The sequence below is a fragment of the Cynocephalus volans genome, chromosome 3, assembly GCF_027409185.1.
Source record: "Cynocephalus volans isolate mCynVol1 chromosome 3, mCynVol1.pri, whole genome shotgun sequence".
In the NCBI taxonomy this organism is placed as follows: Eukaryota; Metazoa; Chordata; class Mammalia; order Dermoptera; family Cynocephalidae; genus Cynocephalus; species Cynocephalus volans.
Window position 1 is genome coordinate 129,060,643 of NC_084462.1, and position 26,681 is coordinate 129,087,323.

Consider the following 26,681-nt stretch of genomic DNA (forward strand, 5'->3'; position numbering starts at 1 on the left):
CTGTATGGGAATCTGAACTCTTGACCTTGGTGTTATAACATCACACTCTAACCAACTGAACTAACCGGCCAGCCCAGCTTTAACAATTATGTAGAAGTAGAATCAAATTAAATATTTCTAGAGGTATTTTAATTTTTGTTGTATATTCTTTACTAAAATTTTCTTAAGTGATAGGGATAAACTTCTATATTTATTGAAGCCAGTTAGCTCAGTTGGTTAGAGTGCCTCCTTCCAACACCAAGGTCAAGGTTTTGAATCTCTATACTGGCCAGCCGCCAAATATACACAAAAATATATTTATTGATGAAAAGGTAATGATAATTTGAAATTAGTAAAGATTTAGCTATTATAGCACTTACATTTTAGCTACCCTTTTCTCCACCCATCCAAAGGGCCACATGACTTCTTAAAGTTTTTCTTTGTGTTGTTATCTACACCACAATAAAACAGTCTGTCTTTCTTAATGATATGGGTATTTCCTAAATCTTGACTCTCTAATACCTTTGGGACTCATCATTAGTAGAAGCAGAGAGGGTTTGCTGTGAAGACTACTCCACTTTCACTGTTTAATGAGATCTGCAAAGTGGCTCTGGTTAGCTATAACCTCTCAGAATACCTATTAGAGCAGCTAGTATAAAGGGATATCATGTTCTTCTAAAGTTAATAGAATTTAACTTAATAGTTGGCTATATATTAAAAATTCTGTCAGGACCACCACCATCTCTACTAATATTACCATGGGATCTCTAAAGGACCTGTTGTATAGATGCCAAACCATACACATGTTCCCATCCCAGTTTAAATGTTGTAGTAATCCACACTGAGTGTTGGAAATGTTGAGTGTATATTGATTTGCATTGGTTCTACTGATATGCATAAAAAGATCTGATGTTTAATTTCTTTGTAAGAAATATTTTTAAATCTCTTAAAAGGAAGATATACTGAGACATTGCCATTAATACAGAACTGTAATTGAAATCAGGAAACTGAAAGTTTTCATTCTTTATGTAAATCTGTAATTACCTAAGTCTCCTATAGTTCCCTTTTCCAACCAAATAAGATTTTAGAGGTAGAGGTCCTAACCATGTCAGATATGAATTGAAAATAAATGATATATACACAATCATACTATACATAATTTTTAAATCTTCAGAAGAATGTTTTATTCTTAAACATACATAAGGTCTTTTGTCATGGAAAGTCTTTAAAAAATATTAAAGGAAAATTTAAGGGAAGCCCTAAAAGATTACAAATAGATTTTTGTATTAGTTTAGGAGTAAAAAGAAAAGATCAATGAAAGGCTCAAAAAAAAAGTAATAAAGAAAAAACATACTAAGTAGAAAGCAGAAAATAAGAGTAGAATTAAAACCAAATATATCAATAGTTGTCATAAATGTAAATGAACAGAACTTAGCATTTCAGTGACAGAGATGATCAGATTTTATTTTATGTTTTTCATTGAAATGCTATTTTTGAGAGCTTCACCTAAAATACATCAAAATAGATTGGGAGAAGCTAAAACATGGAAAAGACACACTAGGCAAATGCTCAAAGAAAAGCAGGTATAAATGTATTGATGCCAGGGAAAATATGCATACTAAAGCTAAAAACATTTTTAGGGCTAAAAAGGGTCATTATAATGAGAAAAAGAAGAATTCAGTAGGAAGACAAGACTTTTCTGATGTATACATGTGTGTCTGTATACATATTCATGTATATGTATATATGTACAAGGGTGCTTCAAAAAGTTCATGGAAAAATAACATTAAAAGATAATACTAATCTTTCCATTGATTTTTTTGAAGACACCTTTTATATATAATTCAACAAATTTACAAGGGGAAAATTAGTAAATCTACAAATGTTAGTAGAAAGTTTTAATAGGATAAAGAAGTTTTGGATTAGAAGTTACAGAATATTTGAACAACACAAATTAAATTAGATCTTTACCTCACACCATACAAAAATATGAAGGCCAGATGAAATGGAAACCTCGATGTGGAAAGCAAAAAAGCACCTTAAAACTCTTAGAAGATGTTTATACATAAATCAATTATTTCCCCTTTTTTTTTTTATTACAGTGTATGCTAGCCTAAATTTTGGCAGTAAGACACAGCAAACATTTGGTAGTCAAACAGAGCGTACTTCGACATACTGTGGTTCAAATCCAAGTCCAGGAAGCTTCATCCTTCCATCCTATCCCCTCTCATCACCTCGAACTAGTCCAAAGCACACATCTCCTCTTACTATATCTCCAAAGAAGTCTCAAGATAATTCCATGAACTTCTCAAATTCCTGGCCTCTTAAAAGCTTCAAAGGACTATCAAAGCCAAGCCCACAGAAAAAGCTTTTCAGCCAAAAATCATCTGACCCGACAGGTAGAAATGACAATAAAAATCAATACTTTGTTCAAATTTGTTTGTTTGAATTAGTACTTTGGAGTTAATACACAGGGTTGTTAGATCTTTAAAAGCTGATAAATTACATTTTATTTCTCTGAACTTGTAAATATTGAGGAAAATATTTAGCAATATGTTAAATAGATCAAATGTATAATATAAAATTCAAATGAAATTGTCATTTCTTGCTTTTCTTATATTGTCACTTCAAAATACTTTTTCAGAACTAGGCAAATAATAGTGCTTTATAATGGACATGAACCCCATATGTTGCCTGAGAGCCTACTAACAAATTTTAGCTTCTCAAACATAAAATGTCATTCACATATTTACTATAATCAATGCCTAGTATTCATTTATTCAGTATTTATTGCATGTTTATTATATGCTAAAATTATTTTGAAGGTTTTCTATTGTTTGTTATAAACTAAAATATTTTCTTAACAATGGCCCATTTCAAAATCATGAAATTAGCAACAAATCCACTCAAAGAGTCTATTAAATGCATCTTCTATATCCCATATGCTTTTCTATACCTAGCTAAACTTTTAAACTATCCCACAATACCAATGTTCTAGTTTATAACCGTAAAGTAAATTTATTGCATATTCAGTCAATTTTATCACTTTCTCTTAGCACCAAGCCTTCACTTTCTTCTACTAATTTCTTTCTGTTTGTCTTTTCTACAAGATCAAATGAAACTTTATTCAGCTTATTCTCCCCAGTGCCCAGTATTACTGCTTTGCATATACTAGTCATTCAAATTTTGCTTATATAACTAAATCAAGCCAGAAAAGTAGCCTTTCTAGCTTATTATGAACTTTACCATAACAAATATTAGTCATGATGATGATGTGTAGAAAGATAGAATACAAAAATTTAACTTGGTATATAATATTTTTCATTTAATGTAAAAGGATTTCAGATGGCTTATTTCTGTTAAATTTGTTAGGGAACACTGATACTTTTGTTTTATCTCATTTTAAATAGTAATCTTTATTTTTAATTAAATATAATGTGCTTTTTTATTTAGAAAACATTGTATTGCAAACACTTGTGACTATAACTCTTTCTTCTTCTCTGAAATTGAAAAAAAAAAAGAAAAAGTAAAATATATGTTTTTCATGCAGGAGAAAATTCTCAAGAAAAACCTTCTGCAGTTCAGCTTACACCTGCCTTGGTGAGATCACCGTCTTCCCGACGAGGCCTAAATGGGACAAAGCCTGTCCCTCCCATACCAAGGGGAATAAGCCTTTTGCCTGATAAAGCTGATTTAAGCACAGTGGGACACAAAAAGAAAGAGCCTGATGAGATTTGGAAGAGTGAAAAAGATGGTCTTACAATTGATCTTTCAGAGTTAAATTTCAGGGATAAAGATTTGGATCAAGAAGAGGTTAGAACCAAATATAATTTTTAACAGTTTAAAAATACTTGTAATTTTCTGTAATATTACAATTGCTATTTAAGGAAAAATGAAGTGCTTATTATCCCTCAACATTTTTTTTCTTACTTATAAAAATATTTTATGTTTGTTATAGAAAATGTGGAAAATACAGTGAATTATTAGGATGGAATCATACCAGATCCCACTACCCAGAATAATTTACAGTGATCACTCTAATGTGTTTCCTATCAGTACTTTTTCAATGCATACATTATTTCCTTTTAAATTAAAAGTATGAATAATAATACAGCAATACACTCATGCACTGGCCCTTCCCAGTAAATAATTTGCCATATTTGTTTCCTATTTTTTAAATAAATGGGGCCAGTTAGCTCACTTTGTTAGAGCATGGTGCTGATAACACCAAGATCAAGGGTTCGGATCCCTGTCCCAGCCAGCCACCAAAATAAAATAATAGTAATAAATAATTAAATAAATGAAATGTAACATAGTTTCTTCCCAATTCAATTTCTCTTCCTTCTTCAGAGGGATCCACTATTAACATCAATTTATGTTTTATGTATTTTTCTATTTTTTTTATTAATGTATTTATATATTTATTTATGGTGTATTCATACAATTGATTTTTGTCTTATTACCAGTCTTTTGCTATTGCAAACAGTACTGCAGTGAACATTCTTGAGCTTGTCCTTTGTACATATGTTTGAGTTTATTTATCTTTATGAAATTGAGATTATATTGAATACTCATCTTTGAATCCTAGATCACCTTATTTATGCTATAAAAATGTGTTGCCAACATGGTAACTCTGTACATATCAGTTATGTCGGAGAAGGAATGTGGTTGCTGTATTACTTTGGATTCAGAGGACTATTTCCATAGATGTTCCTTTTTATCATTTGAGTTTGCCTGATGTCAGGTTTTAAAAGTGTTTTACATTAAACATGTAAATGGAAACACTCAATCCTGATATTTTATGGTCTGATTTTAGCCTGTTTTGAAGATGTAAGCATCATGTGCTGCTAGTTGGTTCAACAAAATAGAGTAACTTAATGAATATTCATTTTAAAAGTATGTCTTTAATGTTAAGCATGCTTAAAACTAACTTATCAAGTACCAAAATTGGTTCTTAATGAATTAAAGTAGCACTCAAACTTCTATATGCATTTTTATATTGAAATTGATATTTAAGTTTTTATAGTATTTAATAATGAACCAAACACCTTTGTTTTTATTAACTTATTTAATCTTTATAGTAACTTCCTGAGTTAAGCAAGGCAACATCTATTGTTTTTTGTTTATGTGTATGTGTATGTGTGTGTGTTTGTTTTTACAGAAGGGGATCAGAGATATTCTATGTCTTGCTCAAGGTCATAAAGTAATTGGTAGCGCTAGGATTCAATCCCATTTCACGCAACTCCATGCTCATTATGGTTTTCATTGTGCTACATTGCTGTAAATCCATTAAGGGGTTTGTTGAACCTGTATTCCAAGTGTGAAGACTTAAATTTATGAACGTTTTCATTAATTGAAGACAGATGCTTTCATTAAATGCTTAATGTTATGAGTCAAAATGTAAACAGCAGTGTGTGTATGTTTCTGTGTCCCTTTATTTGTTCAGTTCTATTCCCAGCCTTTGTATATTAGTTTGTAATGACAATTTCTACTCTCTACTTCTAAAAATACTTGGCTTCAGATGTTGCATACAATAATCTATTATTCTGTGAACTCTAACACTTGCAAGCATGGTGTAAATGTCAAACTTTAGAAAATGGATTACTTTTGTTAACGTTCTAGAACTTATAAGTAGCCATATCAGCATACTGTTGATCTAAGGTGACTTCAACTCTGATATCTACCATCTGATTCAGTGATTCATTTATTGAGTAATTGAATTAATACAATATATTTAGTCATTGTGCCTGGTACTGGAGATACCGTGGTGAACAATAGCTGAGATTCTTCCTCTTAAGAAGCTTACAACCTAATAGGTTGTTTTTAAATACCCAAGTGATATAATCTTCGTATTTATACCATTTACATAAATATTAGCATACATCTTGTCAGTACTGGATTATGGAGTGATTAGCTAGGTATAGTTAATGGAGTTTAAAATCTATGGGTAACTTTTACTAATATAAGGAATTTATGGCTGGCCAGTTAGCTCAGTTGGTTAGCGCACAGCCTTATAACACCAGTGTCACTGGTTCACATCCCAGTACTGGCCAGCCACCAAAATAAATTTTAAAAAAGTATTGAAACAAAAAAGAGAAAAACAGGTCAGTGCTTAGAAAAATTTATAAATATATTTTTAAAAATTTGTTATGTTGTGAAGTTAATTGTTTTCATTTTTTCATAGATGCAGAGCTCTCTTAGGTCCCTCCGTAATAGTGCAGCTAAGAAAAGAGCAAAACTGAATGGAAGTACTTCTGATCTTGAAAGCCCTGATTCTGCAATGAAGCTTGACTTGACTTTGGACTCCCCATCTCGATCTTCTTCTCCAAACATCAGCTCCTACAGTGAAAGTGGAGTTTATAGCCAAGAATCATTGACTTCTTCTCTGTCTACAACTCCCCAGGGGAAGAGAATAATGTATTTTATTTTTTGGCATGTTAAATGAATGCTCATCTGTAATTTGTGATCTAGAGCCCTAATATCATATTTGGAAAAAACTTAAAACAATTTATTTTTCAGTTTTCAAAATGTTAAATATGTTTGAAAGACAAAGGGAAAGTTTACAGATACAGGTTGAGTATCCTTTATCCAAAACCCCCAGAAGGGTTTTGGGTTATAGATGTTTTCAGATTTTGATATATTTGCATATGTATCTTGGGAATAGGACCCAAGTCTAAACATGAAATTCATTTATGTTTCATATATACCTAATACACATAGAATAAAGGTAATTTTATAAAATGTTTTTAATAATTTTGTACATGAGACAAAGTTTGTGTACATTGAATCAGCAAGCAAAGGTGTCACTACCTCAGCCACCCATGTGGATAGTCTGTGGTTGTTTGACATTACCATTATTCCTGACTCTGAATTTATATGCTACCAATTGGCAATCATTTTTTAATATTTATTCACACATAAGTACTTAACAGTAAAAAATATGACATACCATTAATACAGTGAAAAAATAATGTGTTCAGGGTGGCTAAGCTGCACATTAGCATCACCAGATTACTTGTATCAGCTGTTAAACGACAGCAACAACAAACTTTGTGTTGTGCACCTATTTTAACTGTGACCTGTCATATGAGATCAGGTATGGAATTTTCTACTTCTGGCATTATGCTGGCACTCAAAACGTTTCAGATTTTGGAGCATTTATGATTTTCAGATTAGGGACACTCACCCTTTATTACCATGCTTGGCTTTAGTTTGGGTTGGGGGTGGAAAGAGAGAACACAACCCCAACTGTAACCTAGAGCATCTACATTAATATCATTAATATAAACCCTATTCCCAAAGCCGCAGTTGTTCTTCCTTTCTCAGATTTATCCTTTAGCTTTGACCTTTAGCTTTTTTTCTGGATCATTGATTCTTTTTCCAGTTGATCTAGTGTTAATATTACTGCCTTTGTTTTAAACTCAGCACCAACTTCCTCTAATTTATATAAAAATTCTACCTAGCTGATATCCCACTATTTCTTATATCTTATTTCAGTTATCTTGTAGAAGCTCAGGACTCCATGCCATAGCCCTCTCCAGAGCTCCCTACAGCAGTAATGCTGGAATTAGAGTCCTGGCCACCCCTTGCTGACAGAGAATTATTTTAGAGCATAGCAATTCCAACTTTTTCAGATTACCCTTCTAACTTCAAAATCTTAAGCAGTGATCCCATCCTGATTTCTGGGCATCTTTGTGACTTTATTGTTTGATTTTGAGGAATCTCTTCCCCTTTTATTTTAGACAAAAACCTATGAGTAGAATTGCTAGGGCCTAGGGTAGATATATTTAAATTTTTAAATAACTGCTAAACAGTTGGTATATGAATGAGAGTTATGGTTGTTTCACATTCTTGCTAGCATTTGGTGTTACCAGTCTTTTAAATTTTATTTTCCTTTGATTTTTATCCTGAACCATGTTTATATACAACTATCAAAAGTAAATACTTACAATTAAATTAAAATTATTTTCACTTTAGTCAATTGGAACTTTATATCTGTAACAAATATGGGTAAATATAGACTGCGTTATCAAAGGAGAGGTGTATTCTAATAACTTCAATAGAAAAGGGTGTTTTATATCAGCAATTCATAGCATTAAACTGAATTTTTGTGTCTTGTTCTTAGAAATTTATCTCATCTCACAATTTTCTCCTCCACATTCTTAACTTATGTAGCAGCTTATTTTGCACTTTGAAATTTTTCTTACTAGAAATTCTTTTGTTGTAATTACGTAGGTAATTAATATATAATGCAGTATATTTAAAAAATGAATTTGGAATGGACTGGCAAAGTAACTATTTATATAAAGTTATCAGACATTTAAATATATTTATTTAGCTTTAGACCTAAAGTCCTCCCATGATCTTCTATGAAGATAAAATTTTGTCTTATACATTTACAGTTACAATCTACAGTTGCAGGTCATGTAAAGAATTTAAGCAGTTTGGAAGAAAAGTTCATTTTGTTACATTTAGAATTGACTTTCTATATTGTCTCATGGAGTTTTCTCTTCAGATATTAAACTCTGTGAGAAAGGAGTTCAGCACACTTCATTAGGGACTGAATTAGCTTAAGTGAATTTAGGATTTCCACATTTATTTTTAATAGCTTGAGAACAATTATTCTTAACCAGCTTGCATCCTGCTTTAAGATTCATGGCCAAGGAAAGCTACTACTACCTGATGCAAGGCTTTTATCCCTAAGTGGGTTTGGGAGAGAAAATTGTTGAAAACCACCCTTCTAAAGACTGAAGGTTTTTTTTCTTTCATCCAAGTCATATACACTCAGTTTAAATGTAAATTCACAGTAATCCACTCTAGCAAAATTAATGTTTAAAAATATTTAACAGTGATTTCTCACTAAGCCCATTAATAAATACGCTTATCCAATTACTAAGAATTGTACTTCTTTATAAAATCTCTTCATAATCTTCTTCACTGAATTACTGACATTACAACACTTATTAATTTAAAGCATTTACCTTGGGCTGGCCGGTTAGCTCAGCATGGTGTTATAACACCAAAGTCAAAGGTTCAGTTCCCTGTACTGGCCAGCCACCAAAAAAATAAATAAATAAAGCAGTTCTTTTATATTCAGATATAACATTCTTCAGTTTTCTTTCTTTATGAAACAAGGTATGTAGGCCTTTATAATGTCAGGAAGGTATAGCAAAGAATAGTCCGACAGGAAAGTGCCATATGCCAAATTCACATGTTGCTGATCTCCTATGATATAATGAAGTCTCTATTTTTGTGTTATCATATATGAGGGTAGATAGTATGTTAGATAGTTAGGATTCATTTTATTTTGTTTTGGAATGGGCTCCCTTGGATCAGTATTTTTTATTTACTTGCCCAGGCATTATACAGTACAAGTCAGAGAGTCATTTCCTGTGGCAATCCTCTAATGATTAAGAATTGGCAATATGTTTAGTTCAAAGGGTGAACTAAAAATAATAAAAAAATACTGGTAGCCATAGTTTTTCATACTTGTTGCTGCCTTATTATCTAAAAGTTTAGTGAGTTAATGAAAAGAATAGAGAATGTGTGATATGAGTGTTGAACAGCTCTAAATCTTAAGTATTTATTGAAATTACTTTGTTTCACTATAGGTCAGACATATTGCCAACATTTGGATCAAAACCTTGTCCAACGAGACTTTCTTCTGCAAAGAATAAAAACTCTCATACTGCTGAACAAATACCCAGCGCAGGTATTCTATGACTGTTTTATAAATATGACTTACAAAAAGTATAATTTTTAAATGATGTCAAAAATTATAGCAGGTGCATTTCGGATTTAGAATTTTTGTAGTTACCAATGAAGATTAATCATTTTTTAACTCCTTAAAAGGTCATTTTGACAAGAATAAATGTAATATTTTTGGAAGAAAAATCATTGATTTCCTTTTAAATCCATATGTATATGTATGCCTGGCTCTCACACCCAGGTATTCTGATTTAATTGGTATGGAGTATGACCTGGCGGTCAGAGTTTCGAAGCCTCCCCAGATGATTCTAATGTACAGCATAGTTTGGAACCACTGGACATCACAAAAGACAATTTCCTTTAAAAATATTTAACTAGTAGTTAATTTCATGTGTATCTTGTGTTAAGAATTTTGTGAACTAACCTGGAAGTGTCTAATTTTCTATCACTTCTCAGAAAATAGATTTAGTAATTAGTAATGAATTAGAAAAATATTTGGACTATGATCTATTTAGGATGGGGATTGCATGTTGTTCTTTAGGATTAGTAAAATCATATTAAATTGTGAATAAATTGTAACAAATTGGGATATGATATTCATTTTCACACGATCTCAGCATGAAAGTGGTAACAACTTTAAGGATGCTTTAGTTTTTACATTATAATTATCCTTCTAAAAAGCTGAATGATATGCATATAAGGGTTTGCTAAGATTATTAATTTCTTGCTCTTAAATGTCTTAATTTCATCCCTTCTTTTTAATTCCTACTACCATGGCTTTAGTTCACACTTTTCCTCATTTCTTTCCTACTTCGTTTCCTAAGTTTTCTCCCCAGCTTCAGTCTCATTCACTTACAGTCCATTCCCCACAATACAAATCTGACTATATTGGCCAGCCTAAATTCATTCAGGGCATCCTTCTATGATCTGGTTTCTGCCTACCTCTACTGCCTCTTTTTTCACTTCCTTCTTTGTATCTTATGCACCAGTTAAATTAAATCAGACCACCTTCAGTACTATTTCCTATCTCTTTACAGTTGCATATACAATTTCTTCTAGATGAAATCTGAAATCCATACCATACCCTATTCAGCTGTGAAAACAGCTCAGTTGCATTCCTAATTCACCAAGATAGAGAGATTATCATCTTTTTTGTAATACCATTACATTTTGCACTGAAATTTTTTATAATGCTATTGCAATTACTTTACTTTCCTTTGACTCTGAGATTCTTGATTCCCAGAGATTGCTTCTCTCTGATTACCTGCCATAATCAAGAATGCCTGACTTACCAGGCATTCCTGGTATACTAGCTTGCACAAAGCTAGTGTTCAGCAAAAGAGGTAGTTACTCTATTAGGCACACGAAGAGAGTGTATATGTGCTTTGCAGTCTGAAAGAACCCAGGTGGAATCCCAATTTTATATCTAACAATAGTATTCATAGTCTATGCAAGTTACTTAACTGCTTTGAAACTTAGTTCCCTGATTTGATAATATGAACCTTGAGAAGCACAGAGAAGATTTAAGTATATAACACATGTAACGCACCTAGTGCATAGTGGGCACTCAGTATGTATTTGTTCTTCTACAGGGAGAGACACAAAGAAATACATAAACTTATCCTTTAATCCTTTTTTAAGGCTGATCATCCTAATCTATTTTTATAATTTTACAAGTATTTATGTAAGATTGGAGAAACATCTGGTTGCTAGGTTATATCTACTTTGTAAAAATGGAATCCTCTTTTAGAAGAATATCTTTGGAAATGGAAAAAGAATAGGTTTAGAAAACCTGGATTTGAGTTTCCTTCTGACCCTACATTGTGTGACCTTGGAAGTCATTTTTGTTCTAGCAGAGTGATTGATCTTGTAATAGTACATACTTCTATATGGAATATTCAGTTTCCCAAACTTGGGGTACATGTAACATATATAGATTCTGGGCCCTCAACTTATACGTAATGAATTCATCTTCATGGTTAGAAAACTACTTTTAACAAATAACAGGTATTTCCAGGATCAAGATTTGGAAAAACTACTATTATTGAATTCACTATAAGATATTCTTAGTTAAATTTAACGTTCTTTCAAACTGTTAAGTTGCTAATGGTTTTGGATTTTATAAATTTGGGTGTGTTTTGTTTTCAGTAAGCAAGTGATTCCTATAAGTTTATCATGGTTTAATTGGTAAAACATAAAAATGATAATGCTCAGAATAAAGACCATCTGAAGATAAAAACAAAAGTAACAATTATGTAAAAATCACAAAACCAATCTGTCTTTACAACAGTATTTCCAATAAAAGTTTCCATATATTTTATCACTACCTTTTACACAAATTGTGCTAAATTCCCTGAATGATATTATAGTAAACTTCTTTCCTGTAGCATTAGATCAGTGTCACCTATTAATAGAAAGCATTTGTACCCAAAGCCAGTATCTTTTTGAGTCTTACTTTATGAATTAACTATCAAAACTAATAATTTATTATTGCTTAATGTTTACATAGGAACTATATGTAAAAATGGACTGTGACTCAAATATATACTACCTAGGATTTTTCATTTAATGGACATTCTGTGGTTGTAATAGCTGCAAAGTATCAGTATAATGTGATCACTTTAAATATTCAAGTGTAGATTCAATTTTTTATTATTTATTAAAAGTAGGCCTACATTAGGATTTTGCTTTTGTTTTAATTAGGGTTATAATAACATTTGGGTGCCTGTATTTACAATATGCTAGGCACTATGCTAAACCCTTTACATGTATTTTCTTCGTTTAATCCTGACAACAGTTTTAGAAGAGGTACTATGATTTTTAGAAATTCACAGTATTTGGTTCAGTGTTTTCCTCAGGTTTTCTTAGCAGTTTAAGTGGCAGTGGTATGATTTAAAGCAGGAAGCATGATTCTAGATACCAAGCTCTTAATCACTATGTAGTTTACTGCATCACCAATCATGCCAGTACAGACTCATTACATGGGAGTGAGAGAAAAAGAGAGAAATGGAGAATATAGGCATCTCTAAGACCACAGTTTTGAAATTCTGCATTTAAATTTTTTTCTTTTTAGTGTAAAGTTAAAAGTGACATTTAAACATTAAATGCATGTCATATTTTTTAAACATACATATTTGATTGTTTCTTTTAAACATTGCATTTTGTATTTCTTTCTAATTTTAAAGCTTGTCTTATGAAATGTAGTATAGCTTATAATAAATGTTCTTATGTGCTAGTAAGATTTAAAAGTATTACATGATTTAAAACAGGATAAAACTTTTAAAAATTACTATAATGTTAGAATTTCTAATATTATGTTACCTTTAAAAGGTTAGAAGGTGAGATAGATGTAGAGGGGAGATATGTATCTATCATATAATATTACCTAAATCATTCAAATAAATATCTATTTTATTTTATAGGGATTACAACATCCAGTGTAAGCATAATTGGTCAACGTATAAACTATGGGTTTGGATGTGGTGATTTTGAAGATGATAGGTCATGTGGCACTTCACCTAGTGCTTTAAAAATACAAAATAAGGAACACCAAAGACATTATAAACATACAAAAGGTTAGTCAATTTCATGAAAGTTAATTTTTAAGATTGAATATCTCTAATCAGAATCCTTCCTAAGAATACCAATAAAGAAAAATTAACTGAGAATCTCAGTTTTGAGGTTTTTCATCTTACCCTTCTGCTAATGTGTTGCTGCTTAAATAATTTTGCTGAATAGGAGAACACACAGGTTCCGTGTGTTGGTTTATGGGTTTGCCCGAGGAGCCAATGCAGGGAAGCAAGTGCTCATGAGGTTAAAACTAGGGATTCCCTGCTGACCTTTACCCTCCAGACGTGAACAGGTACATACACACACATACATGCACACACGCATGCACACAGAGTTTTTACAAGACATTTTACCACTAAAATGGGGTGGAGGAAATCATGTGAGTAAATGACTCCCAAAATGTCTAGTTAGAGCGTAACTATGGAGTACAGCTGTGGCAACAGGAATATATTTTTCCTGTGGTAGAACCTGGGTAAACTTCTTTGTTATCACTAACCATTGTTGACAATTTACGTTATCTTTTTTAGCTTGGTAGCAAGTAGCACCTCTGTGACTGTTCTGTGCATTTCTTAAGAGATCCAATTGTAGCTGCATTTTTATAATTTCCCTTAGGGTAAAAAAGAAGAGATTTTGAAAGGGTATAAGTATTGAAATAAATGGAATAATTATTAGTCATTGGTTTTTAAACTTTGTAATCTAAAATAAGTAAGGAGCTGTCCTTTTTTGTGTGTGTAGCAACTGTGGTCAAGATAAGTTCAACTTTTGGGCTGGCCCCGTGGCTCACTTGGGAGAGTGCAGCGCTGGTAGCGGTGAGGCCACGGGTTCAGATCCTATATAGGGATGGCCGGTGCGCTTAACTGGCTGAGCGTGGTGCACACCACACCATGCCGAGGGTTGCGATCCCCTTACCTTACCGGTCAAAACCTTACCGGTCAAAAAAACAAACAAACAGAAAAAAAGATAAGTTCAACTTTTGTACTTTGCTGTTTTTGATTGTCTTAAATCATGTGTGTGTAGGCAATCAGGCATTTTAGAACATGGCTATTTTCTGTGAAAGTAACCCAAATGGAATGAGAGAAATTAATTAGAAACTTTTTCTTGTATTTTTTTTGGTAAATTTCTTAAAATTTAATGTATGATGTAATTTCATATCTATTCTATATGGCAGCAATAATTTGTCCATTGTTATTACAAAAGAGAATGATAGAATTTTTCCATATTTATTTCCATATTTTATTTCACATGTGAAGAAAATCAAGGACAAAAAATAATTTTCTTCTTAAAAGTAATTCATACCCTAATGTTATAATTTTTTTAATTTCCTTTTTTTAAAATTGCTTTGAAATAATTGCTGAATATGTTCATTCACTGCTGGTGGCATCCTTTTTTAGACAGCAGTATCATAAACATATTTACATCTTTTGACCAGCGGTTAGTTCTACTCTAAAAAATTACTTCACACTCATGAATTTAACTCTAAACCAAATACTTGCTAGATCTATCTCAGCAACAAGAGCAAGCATGTCTGTAACCAGACTTAGCTCTCTTTCCAGACCTGCTCCTCTTCCTTCGTTATCCGTTTTTATTAGTAGCATTATCATTTTGCCAGTGATGGATGATTAAGACTTTAGAGTCTTCTTTATCTGCTTCCCCTTACCTTCCCAATTTTGGTGGCAGTCCATCCTACCATGTCTTCTCAGTCTAACCTAATGTATCTGCTCCCACAGTTGTAATCTATAATAACCTTCTGGTAAGACTTATCTCTTGTTTTTGTCCTTTTTTAATTCAGGCTGCATACTCTTCAAGAGCTGTCTTTCTAAAATAAAGTCATCTCTTCTGTACTCAATAGTCATTCCCTGTGTCTCACAGAATAAAGTTCTTACTCTATAGCATAATTTTTACAACCCTTAATCTTGCCTCAGCTTAACATTTCGCATTACCTCTTACTATTTCTCTTTTCATGCCTTATGCTGTAGCACTCAATACTAGAAGTTTTCTTAGTTTGCATGCACAGGGCCTAGATGCCCTTTCCTAATCTTAATGTGTCCAGATCATGTATGTTTTTTGAATACTGGCTTAAAAGCCACTTCTTTAGAAAACTTTGCTCACTTTCCTTAAATTATAAGTTTCTTAAGAATAAAGATACTGTCATCTTTATATCTCCATTATGCTTTGTATATGATCATGTTTAGTGACCACATGTGAAATGAATGGAGTGGTGATTAGGCAATCAAAACTAATAGTGTAATCTTAGATGTAATCACTCAAAAATTCTATCCTCAAATAATCTGCTTAAAGTGAATATTCAGTTCAGTGCTGAAGAGAATAAAACAACTTCCAAAAGAAATATTGGCAATGAGTGGCTAGATGGATTCATTTCATTAGAAACCTCAGACTTTTTTAGTATTAGCTCTCAGAACCATCTCCTCCTCTTCCCATTCATTTCCTTGGCTAACTGTCCCTTTGAACCTGCCCGTTTTCTACATAATAACCTGGAGCCAAATTAATGACTTGAGAAAGTGATTAATGATAGATGCTTGGAGTATTAGCACGCTAGATCACATGAGTATACATGAAGTAACAAAGAGATTATATAAGAATATTTGTGTATGAAGAAGCCTTAAACATATTTTTCTGTATATTTTAGAATCAAGACTTAATGATCAATATTTCCTTCCACATTTCTTTGTTTAGAAGAAAATATTGTGTAAAAAATAATAATACATTAAAAATGATTAGGTAATTTCAGCTTCTCTTATAAATGAAATTAAACTACTTAAATATAACATGTCCCTTATATTTTTTCCCTTAGGAGATTTGTCTAATTATTCAGTCATCTCTTGATGTTGATGAATAGATTTTATATTTGTAGACTATTGAGCAAATTGTTCCATTTACTGAGATTTGCTTCCCTTTGTCACAGAATACCTTTTTGGGCTACCCAGTGTTTCTATTGGTGTATGCTGTAAGGGTGCACATTTTGATTATACTTAAGAAGGATATGTATGAAAATGATCACCTACGTGGGTTTCATTTGTTAAATTCTATCATGTTCACACAAAGTTAGCACAAGTCTATTAGCCTTAGCTGGTTAGCAAAACAATCTTTGTGCTTAATTTTTTAAAAAAATCAGTTATTTGATTAAATTTACCAATAGTTAGCTGCTTTTATTCACAGACCCTAAATTAATTGTATTTTGGTTTTTATTTGTTCTGCCTTGATACATTCATCTAACATACATTTATTAAACACCTATTGTGTGCCAAGAACTGTGCTAGGGTTTGGGTAAGAATGATCATCAAAAACAGACATAGGTCTTATCCTAATGGACTTACAGTCTAGTAGGAGAGAGAATAATTAAATAATCAGAAACTGAGATAAAAGTTAACCTAGAAAAATACAGGCTGCTTTGAGACTGATGTGGTCTGTTTTCAGATGTCAAAGGATTTCCTTCATGATTACCCTTTTGTTGCCCAATTATCATGCTGTGATTATTTGTTTGTATGCCTCTACCACTGTCAACTGTGGCATGTGTAAACCCCTAAAGGGAAGGATAGTTTCTTTTCTCTCTAGTGCCTAGTCTATACTAGATATTCTAATTATAAATATTTATTGAATTAATGAACATGTGTGAATAAATGAATCGTAAATTCTATGCATGAAGTAAATTTTCAGTTTTAAAAAACCGTGTTGCAATATCCTAAAATACTATGTAAGTATTTTCAGATTTGTTTGTTTCTTTTTAGTATTTACAGGGTCATCATCAAATTCACACCAAACTTCCAGTTTTGACTTCACATCCACAAATACCTTATCAGAAGACTCAGTAGTAGTTGTTGGAAAAGGTATTTCAAAGTTATTTCACATTTTTAATTGTATGGGTTCTTTACACATAAGCAAAGCATATCAATATAGAATAGAAAAGAGTATGATTCAAGGGTTGATCAGAACTTCTTTTTAAAAAATTATTATGCTGAAAGAATTAGAAATGAATACTTAGCTTCACATTTCTATCCTCTAATGAAACTATGGTAAATTCATGTCAGTAATTTTCAGAGATGTATTATGTGACAGCTATAGTTTAGGTACTTCTAAGACAGTTGTAGGATGGCTAAAATAGTTTTAGCTTAGTTTAAATTCAAATGCTAGTCCTTATCTATCAACTTAATAATCAGTATAAATTAATATAATTTTACTATCTCCCATACAAAGTCTAGGCAAATCCAAATTAACCCCTGTTATATATTTTAGGGGGACTTGGGGATCTTTGAACAATGACGTAATTGCAAATATCTTTTAAAACTAGTTTCTTTTTAATTGAAACACTACAAAGTAGTGATATACATTAAGGACATACATCTTATTTTTGTTCAAGATAATGAAATAGAATAAAATTCTTGAAAATCTTTCCTAACTTCTTTGCTTGATAGTCTCATTAGGAAAATTTAAGGACTTCCTCAGGTTGGCTCCATCTATTCTTACACATGTATTTTCTGTTATTCCTGTATTTGCTTTGTGTCTAACCAAACTAATTTATTCACCCTACACACATTCTCATACTTGTTCAACTCTGCATATAAATCTCCATCTCATAGAATTTCCTCCTCTCCTTCCTTACTTGTCTATCCAAATCTCTCATGTCTTTTAATCCCAGCTCAAATCCCATCTCCTTGAAACCATCTTAAACACCTAGCTAACTCCACCCTTTCCTTCCTGTGAACTCAGTACTTAAAATATGTGGTTCTCACTTGACATTATCATAAACTGCCTTCTGGCATCTCTTATATTATTGTCCTGTTAGGGTATTTATTCTTATATTTTACAATTATTTAACATGTCTCTCTTACTCAACTATATTGTTTGCTTCTTGAAGGTAAGAGTCTTGTTTTAAACTTTATCCACAGAGTCATCAAATGAATATTTAATGACTATTTGATGATCGGTTGATTTCAGGTGTATTTGGAGGTCCAAATTCAGCACCAGCAACCTGCATCCAATCAGTAGTGCCTTCTGTGGAAAATGGGGATTCATTTTCAATTAAACAAAATATTGAACCACCATCAGGGATTTATGGAAGAGCAGTCCAGCAAAGTATTCCATCATATCTTGATGTTGAGAATGGAAAAGATGTAAGGTTATTTACTAATTTTAGGATAAATTTAATCTTACAATATGTCATTATTTTGTGTATATCAGATGTAGGGTGGTTAAAGTACTTTGATGAAAACTTTTTAAATCTTGTTGGTATAACTGAAATTTCTGATCCTTAATCATTTAAATAATAGATTATTCTCTTTTCCCACTAAATAAATGATTCTCATTCTGGTGATAAAGTATCTCGTATATTTTATACTATACATGTACTCTGTATACATGTATGTGTGTGTGTGTGTATATATATATATATATATTCAACAGTTTTCTTGGATACACTCAAGTAGAGACAGACTAATATTCTCAGGCACAAATTTAATTTGATATTAGCACAATGTAATTCTACTGTACTAAATTTTCGGATTCCTAAAATAAGGACAAAAAATTTATAGGTTATTTTGTATAGACATTTAATGTACATACATACAGTTATCTAAGGTGATATTTTAAATGTCACACTCGCTGAATACTTTCAGATATTTCATCTTTTTCATGCAGAGTAAAGTTTCTATTTCAAAATCTACTTATGACAAGATGAGACAAAAGAGAAAAGAAGAAAAAGAGCTTTTTAACATTAAAGATTGTGAAAGGAAGGAACAGAATTCCTGGGAAAGAATGAAACATACAGGAACTGAGAAATTGGCATCTGAAAGTAAGTAGAATTTAACTTTTGGTATTTTTTTTCTAGTAATATTCTAAATCTGGTTTAATATGGTTTAACTGAGAATGATATATGACTAAGAGTGGAATATATTGACCTATAACACTAAAATTTGCAAGACCTGGAATCTTCTATTATAACTATTATAATAAATATTAATTTTTTTCTCATAACAAGAAAAATGATAGTTTTTCTCCCTTCTAGACTTGCATATTTTTGGAGATGAGGTGGGAATATCAAAAAATGAGAGTTCCCATTATGAAAATATTGCCTTCAACCCTCCACTGAAAGGAGGAGGGTCCAGTTTAAAACGGTCACCATCTTTAGTGTTTTCAGATTCAGGTAAGTCACTTATTTAAATATAAAGAGTAATGTTATAAATGCTTGTTAAGCTGAAGAGACCACATGTGTCCACTGCATCTTTTTGTTATAATTGAGCAGCACTGTTTAGATTGATATTCTGTACACCTCCTTTTACAGAATATTTGTTTTGTTTTACTTTTTTCAGGTGAAAACAAAGTAACGATAGGTGATGGTACTTGATATTGATATAATGCCAAGGTTGAAAATTTGGTATTTAGCTGCATCTCTTCCTAATGAGTTATTCTCTCATGAGAATGGGAGTGGAGTAGATACAGAGAGGGAATCCTTAAAACTTCAGCATCAGTTTTTTCATCTGTAACGTAGGAATAATAATAATCATGATTCCATAAGGTCGTTGAATGAATTAAATGAGATAATGTAAAAGAAACGCTTAGCACAATACCAGGCAAGATAATAAATGATAGTGCTATTTTGTATTTGCTCTTCTTTCAGGATTGTGATATTCCAAAGCTGGAGGACTTTGTTTATACATATCAGTCCTACATATGAAGCTTAATGGTGGTACATCTAAACCATCAAAAAAATGAAATGGGTCTATTTATTATATTCTTTAATTGGCACATTATCTTCCTCATGTATGATTTACTCTAACAAAAACTGATACTGATTTATCACTACAGTAATCCAAAACATCATATTTATCTTTTTAGATATATTTTCTTGTCAGATATATGATAAACTTTATGAAAGCAAGCATTCTGTCTTAGACCTCTTTATATAAAATTGATAGTAGATAGCCTCTGCCACTCATTATCCCTGGGACCTCAAATAAATTTCTTTGCCTCAGTAGAACTCAATTATTTTCTCAGGTTCAAAATAAAGATAATGAGAATGTCTTCCTCATCTTTATTGAGATAATTAAGTGTGCTCAAGTCTGCAATGAATTTATCACAAAGTCTGGCACCAAGTGTTTAATAAATGTTAGCTAATATCGTTAATACCTTGTTGCCTTTGAATTTAAATGACTGATAGAAACATCTGAATATGTAATCAGTATGCAGCATCAAGTGAAATTTCTTGTAATTGTGATTTCATTTAATATTTCCCCATAAATAAAATGATTAATAAATAATCTTTTATGATAGTCATTTTCTAGTGCCTAATATTTCCTTTTTAAAAACATCTGTTAAACATGGGAAAAGAACCAAGAAATCTTTACCCACTTGCAAAAGAGGATTCTATTTGATCTTTTCCTTTCTAACACCCCCACTGCACGTGCCTTGCATTGTTTCCCCATTGTCTAGGACCATGCGTTACATCTGGAAAATGCTTGGTATATGTCTGGTTATGGAAGAAACAATGTTCTTATTACTACACATAATCTTAGGATTTTTAATAACCATTAATTCTATACCTATAAAGAACATCAGCTACAATTCTATATATAGATGCCATGAAGCTTCATTTTCAGTTGTCAGTTGTATGGTAAAACAAGTATATATCCACATGTTTTTACAAAATGGGATCATACTGCTTCTTTTAGCTCTTAAAATAAAGCTAGACTTTGGTATGACCTATGAATGATTAACCACTTATATTTTTGTATTAAATGTAATTTATCAATAATTTGCATATAAAAAACAAAGTTTGAATAGCTTTGGTTTCTAGGCATTACAATTTTCTTGAAGACTAAACCTTTAGTACTAGTTTTTATAAGAAATATTCATAATATCTGTAGACAGAATACCATTTGTATCCTTTGTGTCAAGTTTCTTTCATGCTTTAATATATTTTCTTTTAGGTGATGCATCTCCTGGAGCCATTTTACAGTATAAAGAAAGGATGCCTTCTGTCACTCATAGTCCAGAAATAATGGCTTTATCAGAACTACGGCCATTTTCCAAACCAGAAATGGCACTAACAGAAGCCCTGAGGCTTTTAGCTGATGAAGATTGGTAAGTTCACCATCCTTAACTTAAAACTAAGCTGAGTTCCAAAAGTTTTCTGTAATTTTTTTTTATCAAAAACGTTGAAACACATTTCCTGTTAAAATAGTCTTAGAAATGATTATTTTAGCTTTTAGGCATCAAAATCTTTTCAACTTACTAATGTAGCTGAACTCTAGCCCTAGTAGTACTGTATTACCAGTTATATTATAACTTATATACCATATGGACATACTTTAGATTTATTATAGAATATTCAATCCCTTTGGTATTAGAATACAAGTCTCACCATTTTTCAAAGTATTTCTCTGTGAAATATAACCTATAAAAATTCTAGATATATTTATCTGCTCTTACCACAGCTGCAGCAGCCACACAGACAGCCCAACCAATAACTAAAGGAGACAGACCATGACAATGTGCATCCCTCTTGTTTTGGCTATAGCATCCACTAGTGGCCTTTGTCTCATTTTCTCCATTATTCTTCAGTATCTTTACCAGTCCTCATCTTACATCTCCTCAGTTTTGTCTTTCTACTAGATCATATTTATTAACATAAAAATGTGCTATAGGGCTGGCCCCATGGCTCACTCGGGAAAGTGCAGCGCTGGTAGCGCCAAGGCCGCAGGTTCGGATCCTATATGGGGATGGCCGGTGCGCTCACTGGCTGAGCATGGTGCAGATGACACCGAGCCACTGGTTATGATCCCCTTACCTGTCAAAAAAAAAAAATTTGCTATAATAGCTATTTTTTAAAAACCTCCCTAAACTAAACATCTTCTTTCCAATTCTTTCCTCCCCCTCCCTTTTTTTTTTTTTTTTTTGACCAAAAATCCTCAAAAGAGCTGACTCATTGTCTCTACATTTTTTTCACTCATGTTCACTTTTCAACTTTCTTTAATTGGTTTTCAATCCTCCCCACCATGACCACCACTTCATTAAAATTGCAAAAGTGCCTAATCTACACTGATCATTTACTGGTTCTCACTTCATCTTTGAGCAACTTTTGACACGGTTCACGTTCCCTTTTTGTTAATCTTTTTCTCATTTTACCTTGGAAAATTCAGTCTTGTATCTTTTTTCCTGCTTTAGTACTTTCTAATTCTTTTCTGCTTGATGTCAACATTTAGGAGTAGTGCAGAATTCAGTCCACTGGCACTCTCTATGTACATGTATTCTGTAGATCAGGGGCAATCTTTTTTTGTAAAGAGTTGGATAGTAAATATTTTAAGCTCTGCATGTCAGCTGTCTCTATTGTAAGTACTCAGTTCAGCTGTTGTAATGCAAAAGCAGCTTTAGACAGTATGAAAACAAATGCTCATGAATGTGTGGTCCAATAAAACTTTACTTAGAAAAACTTTACTTACAAAAAACTTATAAAAACTTTACTCATTGAAGGCCGGCCTGTGGCTCACTTGGGAGAGTGCGGTGCTAATAACACCAAGGCCATGGGCTCAGATCCCATATAGGGATGGCCAGTTTGCTCACTGGCTGAGCGTGGTGCTGACAACACCGAGCCAAGGGTTGAGATCCCCTTGTCGGTCATCTTTTAAAAAAAAAAAAAAACTTTACTCATTGAAAAATTCTGATGGGGCCAGATTAGGTCTGTGAGCTATAGTTTGCTGAACTCTTCTTAAATGATTTCTTTCAGTCCCATAGCTTCATAGTCCATCCATACTCTGATTTCTCATAAATGCATATCTGCATCCCTGGTATCTTCTTGAGCTCTAGACTCAAGAAGAAGTAATCCGACTGCCGACTTGATACTTCTACTTGATTGCCAGCAGACATGTTAAATTTAACATATCCAATAAAGAACTCTTGGAACTTCCACTTCCTGCCAAGATGGATTAACAGGGACTGGATTTGCCCTCATACTTAAAAGAACTAAAAACAAATCATACAAAATATATGAAACAACGATTTTCAGGATATTGTTCACAGGGCAATGAAAGATGGTGATTCCTGAGAAACAGGAAACAAACAAGGTTCACCCTACAATTGCCTTGGCTTACTTTCTGGAAAGAGTATCCAGGTCACAGCTTAAGGAGAGCAAAAACAGACAGACACCAGCAGAGATGGAAATGGAAATGGGAGTTTGGGGTAGCCAAAGTGGCTAGAGTTCACAAGACAGAATGCCAGAGATGATAGAGCTTCATAGAGAACTCCAGAGATCTTCAGAGAACTCTACTCAAATGTTTAGCTGAGTACTGGTCAGGGCATGCGTGTGAGTAAATTACTTGAGGCCAGAACAGGAACCACTCAAAAAAGTTACAAGGAACAATCCCTGGAGCATATCCAAGGTCAAAAATACAGTTGACTCTTGAACAATGGGGTTAGGGGCACCAACCTCCCTGCACAGTTGAAAATCTACCTATAGCTTTCCCCACATCATTACTTAAGTAGTTAAGTAGTTGGCCCTGTGAAACCTGTAGGAAAAGTCTACCCTCCTTTTACACAGGTTCCATGTATAAGCGGACCGGAGCAGTTCAAACCTATGTTGCCCAAGCATCAACTGTACTTCCTGTTCAAACCAGGAGAGTGGAAAATTTCATAGTTCAAAAGTCATTAGGTAGAGTACTCAGAAGAGTTTTGCTTCATAGTGTGGCAAAATAAACCCTAGACTAAAGGTTGGTTTGATCTCACTTAACAAAGCTTAAAAGTAATGAGAATCAAATTATTTCCAAATAACTAACTATATCCCGCAACAAAGCTCAAGAATATTTATAGGAATACAAAAATATCTAAAGTAAAATGTACAGTGTCTGCCATCCAGTAAAAAATTAACTGATATGCAAAGAAGCAGGAAAATACAACCCATAGTGAGGAGGAAAAAAAGCAAATGATCAGAATCAATCAAAAAATGACACAGATTATATAATTAGTAGACAAAGACATTATAATTATAACTCTATCCCATGCTTTAGAAGAAAGACCAAGCAAGTAAAGATACATAAGATAATTACAAAACCTAAATCTAGTATCTATAGATGAAGGCTACAGTGCCTGAGATCAAAAATACACTGTATGGGATTAACAGAAGATTAGACATTGTAGAAGAAAATATTAGTGAATCTGAAGACATAGCCATAGAAACTATACAAAATGAAACAAAAAGAAAAAAGAGTGAAAAAAAGAACAAAATACCGCTGAACTGTGAGACAACTTCAAACAGCCTAATATATGTGTCATTGGACTTGCTGGACAGAGGGGGACAGAAAATAATATTTGAAGAAAAAAATGGACAAAACTTGTCCAAATTTAATGAAAACTATTAATTCAGAGATCCAAGAAGCTCAGTGAACACCAAGCACAAGAAACATGAAAAAAACTACATCAATGGACATACATCATATTCAGATTGCCTATTATTAGTGATAGAGAATATCTTAAAAGCACTCAGAGAGAAGACACATTATATACAGAAGAACAAAGATATCAGACTTTTTGTCAAAAATACTGCAAGCCAAAACACAGCGGAGCAAGATCTTTAAAGTACTTACAGAAAAAACTGCCAACCTGGATTTCTATATCCAGTGAAAATATCTTTCAAAAATAAAAATAGTGATTCAATTCCCTGTATAGTTCAGACACCAAAAATAATAATAATAACAATAATACTAAATGTAGCAGAATAGACTTTTTCAGACCTACAAAATCTGAAAGATTTCACCAGCAGCAGACCTGCACCACAAGAAAGGTTGAAGAGAGTTCTTCAGACAGAAGGAAAATAATAGCAGATGAAAATCTGAATCAATGCTAAGGAACGAAGAGTACTGGAAATGAGAACTACAGTTGGCTCTCTGTATCCACAGTTTCTATATCTGCGGATTCAACAAACCTAAGATGGAAAATATTCTAATAATAATAATAATAAATAACAATACAACAATTAAAAAATAATACAACTACTATTTACATGACATTTACATTGTATTAGATATTGTAAGTAATCTAGAGATGGTTTAAAGTATATGGGAGAATTTGTGTAGGTTATATGCAAATACCACGCCATTTTATATAAGGAACTTGAGCATCTGGGTATTTTGGTACCTGCGGGGGGGGGGGTTGTCCTAGAACCAATCCCCTAACGATACCAAGGGATGACTACATAGATAAATATAAAATAGTTTTTTCTTATTATTTAAATTTCTTTAAGAGGTAGTTGACTACTTAAAGAAATATATTGTAAAGTTTATAACATATATAGAAATAAAATGTATGACAATAATACAAAGGCCCTGAGGGAAGAAATGGAAGTATTGTTATATGGTGAAATGTAAAATGATATACTGTAGTCCCCCCTTAATCTGTGGTTTTGCTTTCTATGGTTTCAGTTTCCCATGGTCAGAAAATATTAAGTGGAAAATTCCAGAAATAAACAATTTATAAGTTTTAAATTGTGCACGGGTCTGATTAGCATGATGAAATCTCACAGTGTCCCACTCCATCTTACCCGGAACATGAATCATCACTTTGTCAAGCATATCCACGCTGTATGTGCTACCTGCCATAGTCACTGAGTAGTAGTCTCTGTTGAGATCAACAGTCACATTATGGCAGTGCTTGTGTTCAAGTAACCCTTATTTTACTTAATAATGGCTCCAAAACACAAGAGTAGTGATGCTGGCAATTTGGATATGGCAAAGAGAAGCCATAAAGTTCTTTCTTCAAGTGAAAAAATGAAAGTTCTTGATGTAGTGAGGGAAGAAAAAGAATCAAATGCTAAGGCTGCTGAGACCTACTGTAAAAACTAATCATCTATCCATGAAATTATAAAGAAGAAAAAAGAAATGTGTGCATAGTATATACAGGGTTCGGTACTATCTGGTGTTTTAGGCACTAAGGGTCTTGGAACATACCCCTTTTGGGTAAGACAGACTACTGTATCAGTTTATGGTAGCCTATGGTAAGTTAAAGACATGTACTGTATACCCATAGCAATGACTAAACTAACATAATAGTTGTAGTTGATAAGGCAACAAAGGAGATAAAATGTAATTATAAAAATACAAAATTCAAAAGTGTTAGGAAAAAAAGGAAAAGGAACAAAGAAAAGATGGGACAAATAACAAAATGATAGACTTAAACCCAACCATGTAAGTAATCACATTAAATGTAAATTAACTAAACACGCCTAGTGAGATTGGACAAAAAAATGAGACCCAACTATATGCTACCTATAAGAAATTCTCTTTACATCTATAAGCACAAACTGGTTAAGTATAGAGATGCAAAAAGATATACAAGGGTATTTCAAAAAGTTCATGGAAAAATAGAATTGAATGATAATATGAATCTTTCCGTGAACTTTTTGAAGTGCCCTTGTATACCGTGCT

At 32.5% G+C, this 26,681-nt stretch overlaps 1 protein-coding gene across 1 annotated transcript in view; it reads left to right on the forward strand.

Annotated features, from left to right (window-relative positions):
- The window catches only part of TOGARAM1 (TOG array regulator of axonemal microtubules 1), a 78,961-nt gene that overhangs the window by 27,650 nt on the left and 24,630 nt on the right, over window positions 1–26,681 (forward strand). The window contains exons 4-12 of the mRNA XM_063089698.1: window positions 2,082–2,378; window positions 3,530–3,792; window positions 6,164–6,396; window positions 9,591–9,691; window positions 13,110–13,262; window positions 17,004–17,102; window positions 18,211–18,386; window positions 18,910–19,063; window positions 21,198–21,351. Of these exons, the coding sequence (XP_062945768.1) occupies window positions 2,082–2,378; window positions 3,530–3,792; window positions 6,164–6,396; window positions 9,591–9,691; window positions 13,110–13,262; window positions 17,004–17,102; window positions 18,211–18,386; window positions 18,910–19,063; window positions 21,198–21,351 (1,630 nt within the window). The remainder of the gene's footprint in view (window positions 1–2,081; window positions 2,379–3,529; window positions 3,793–6,163; window positions 6,397–9,590; window positions 9,692–13,109; window positions 13,263–17,003; window positions 17,103–18,210; window positions 18,387–18,909; window positions 19,064–21,197; window positions 21,352–26,681) is intronic.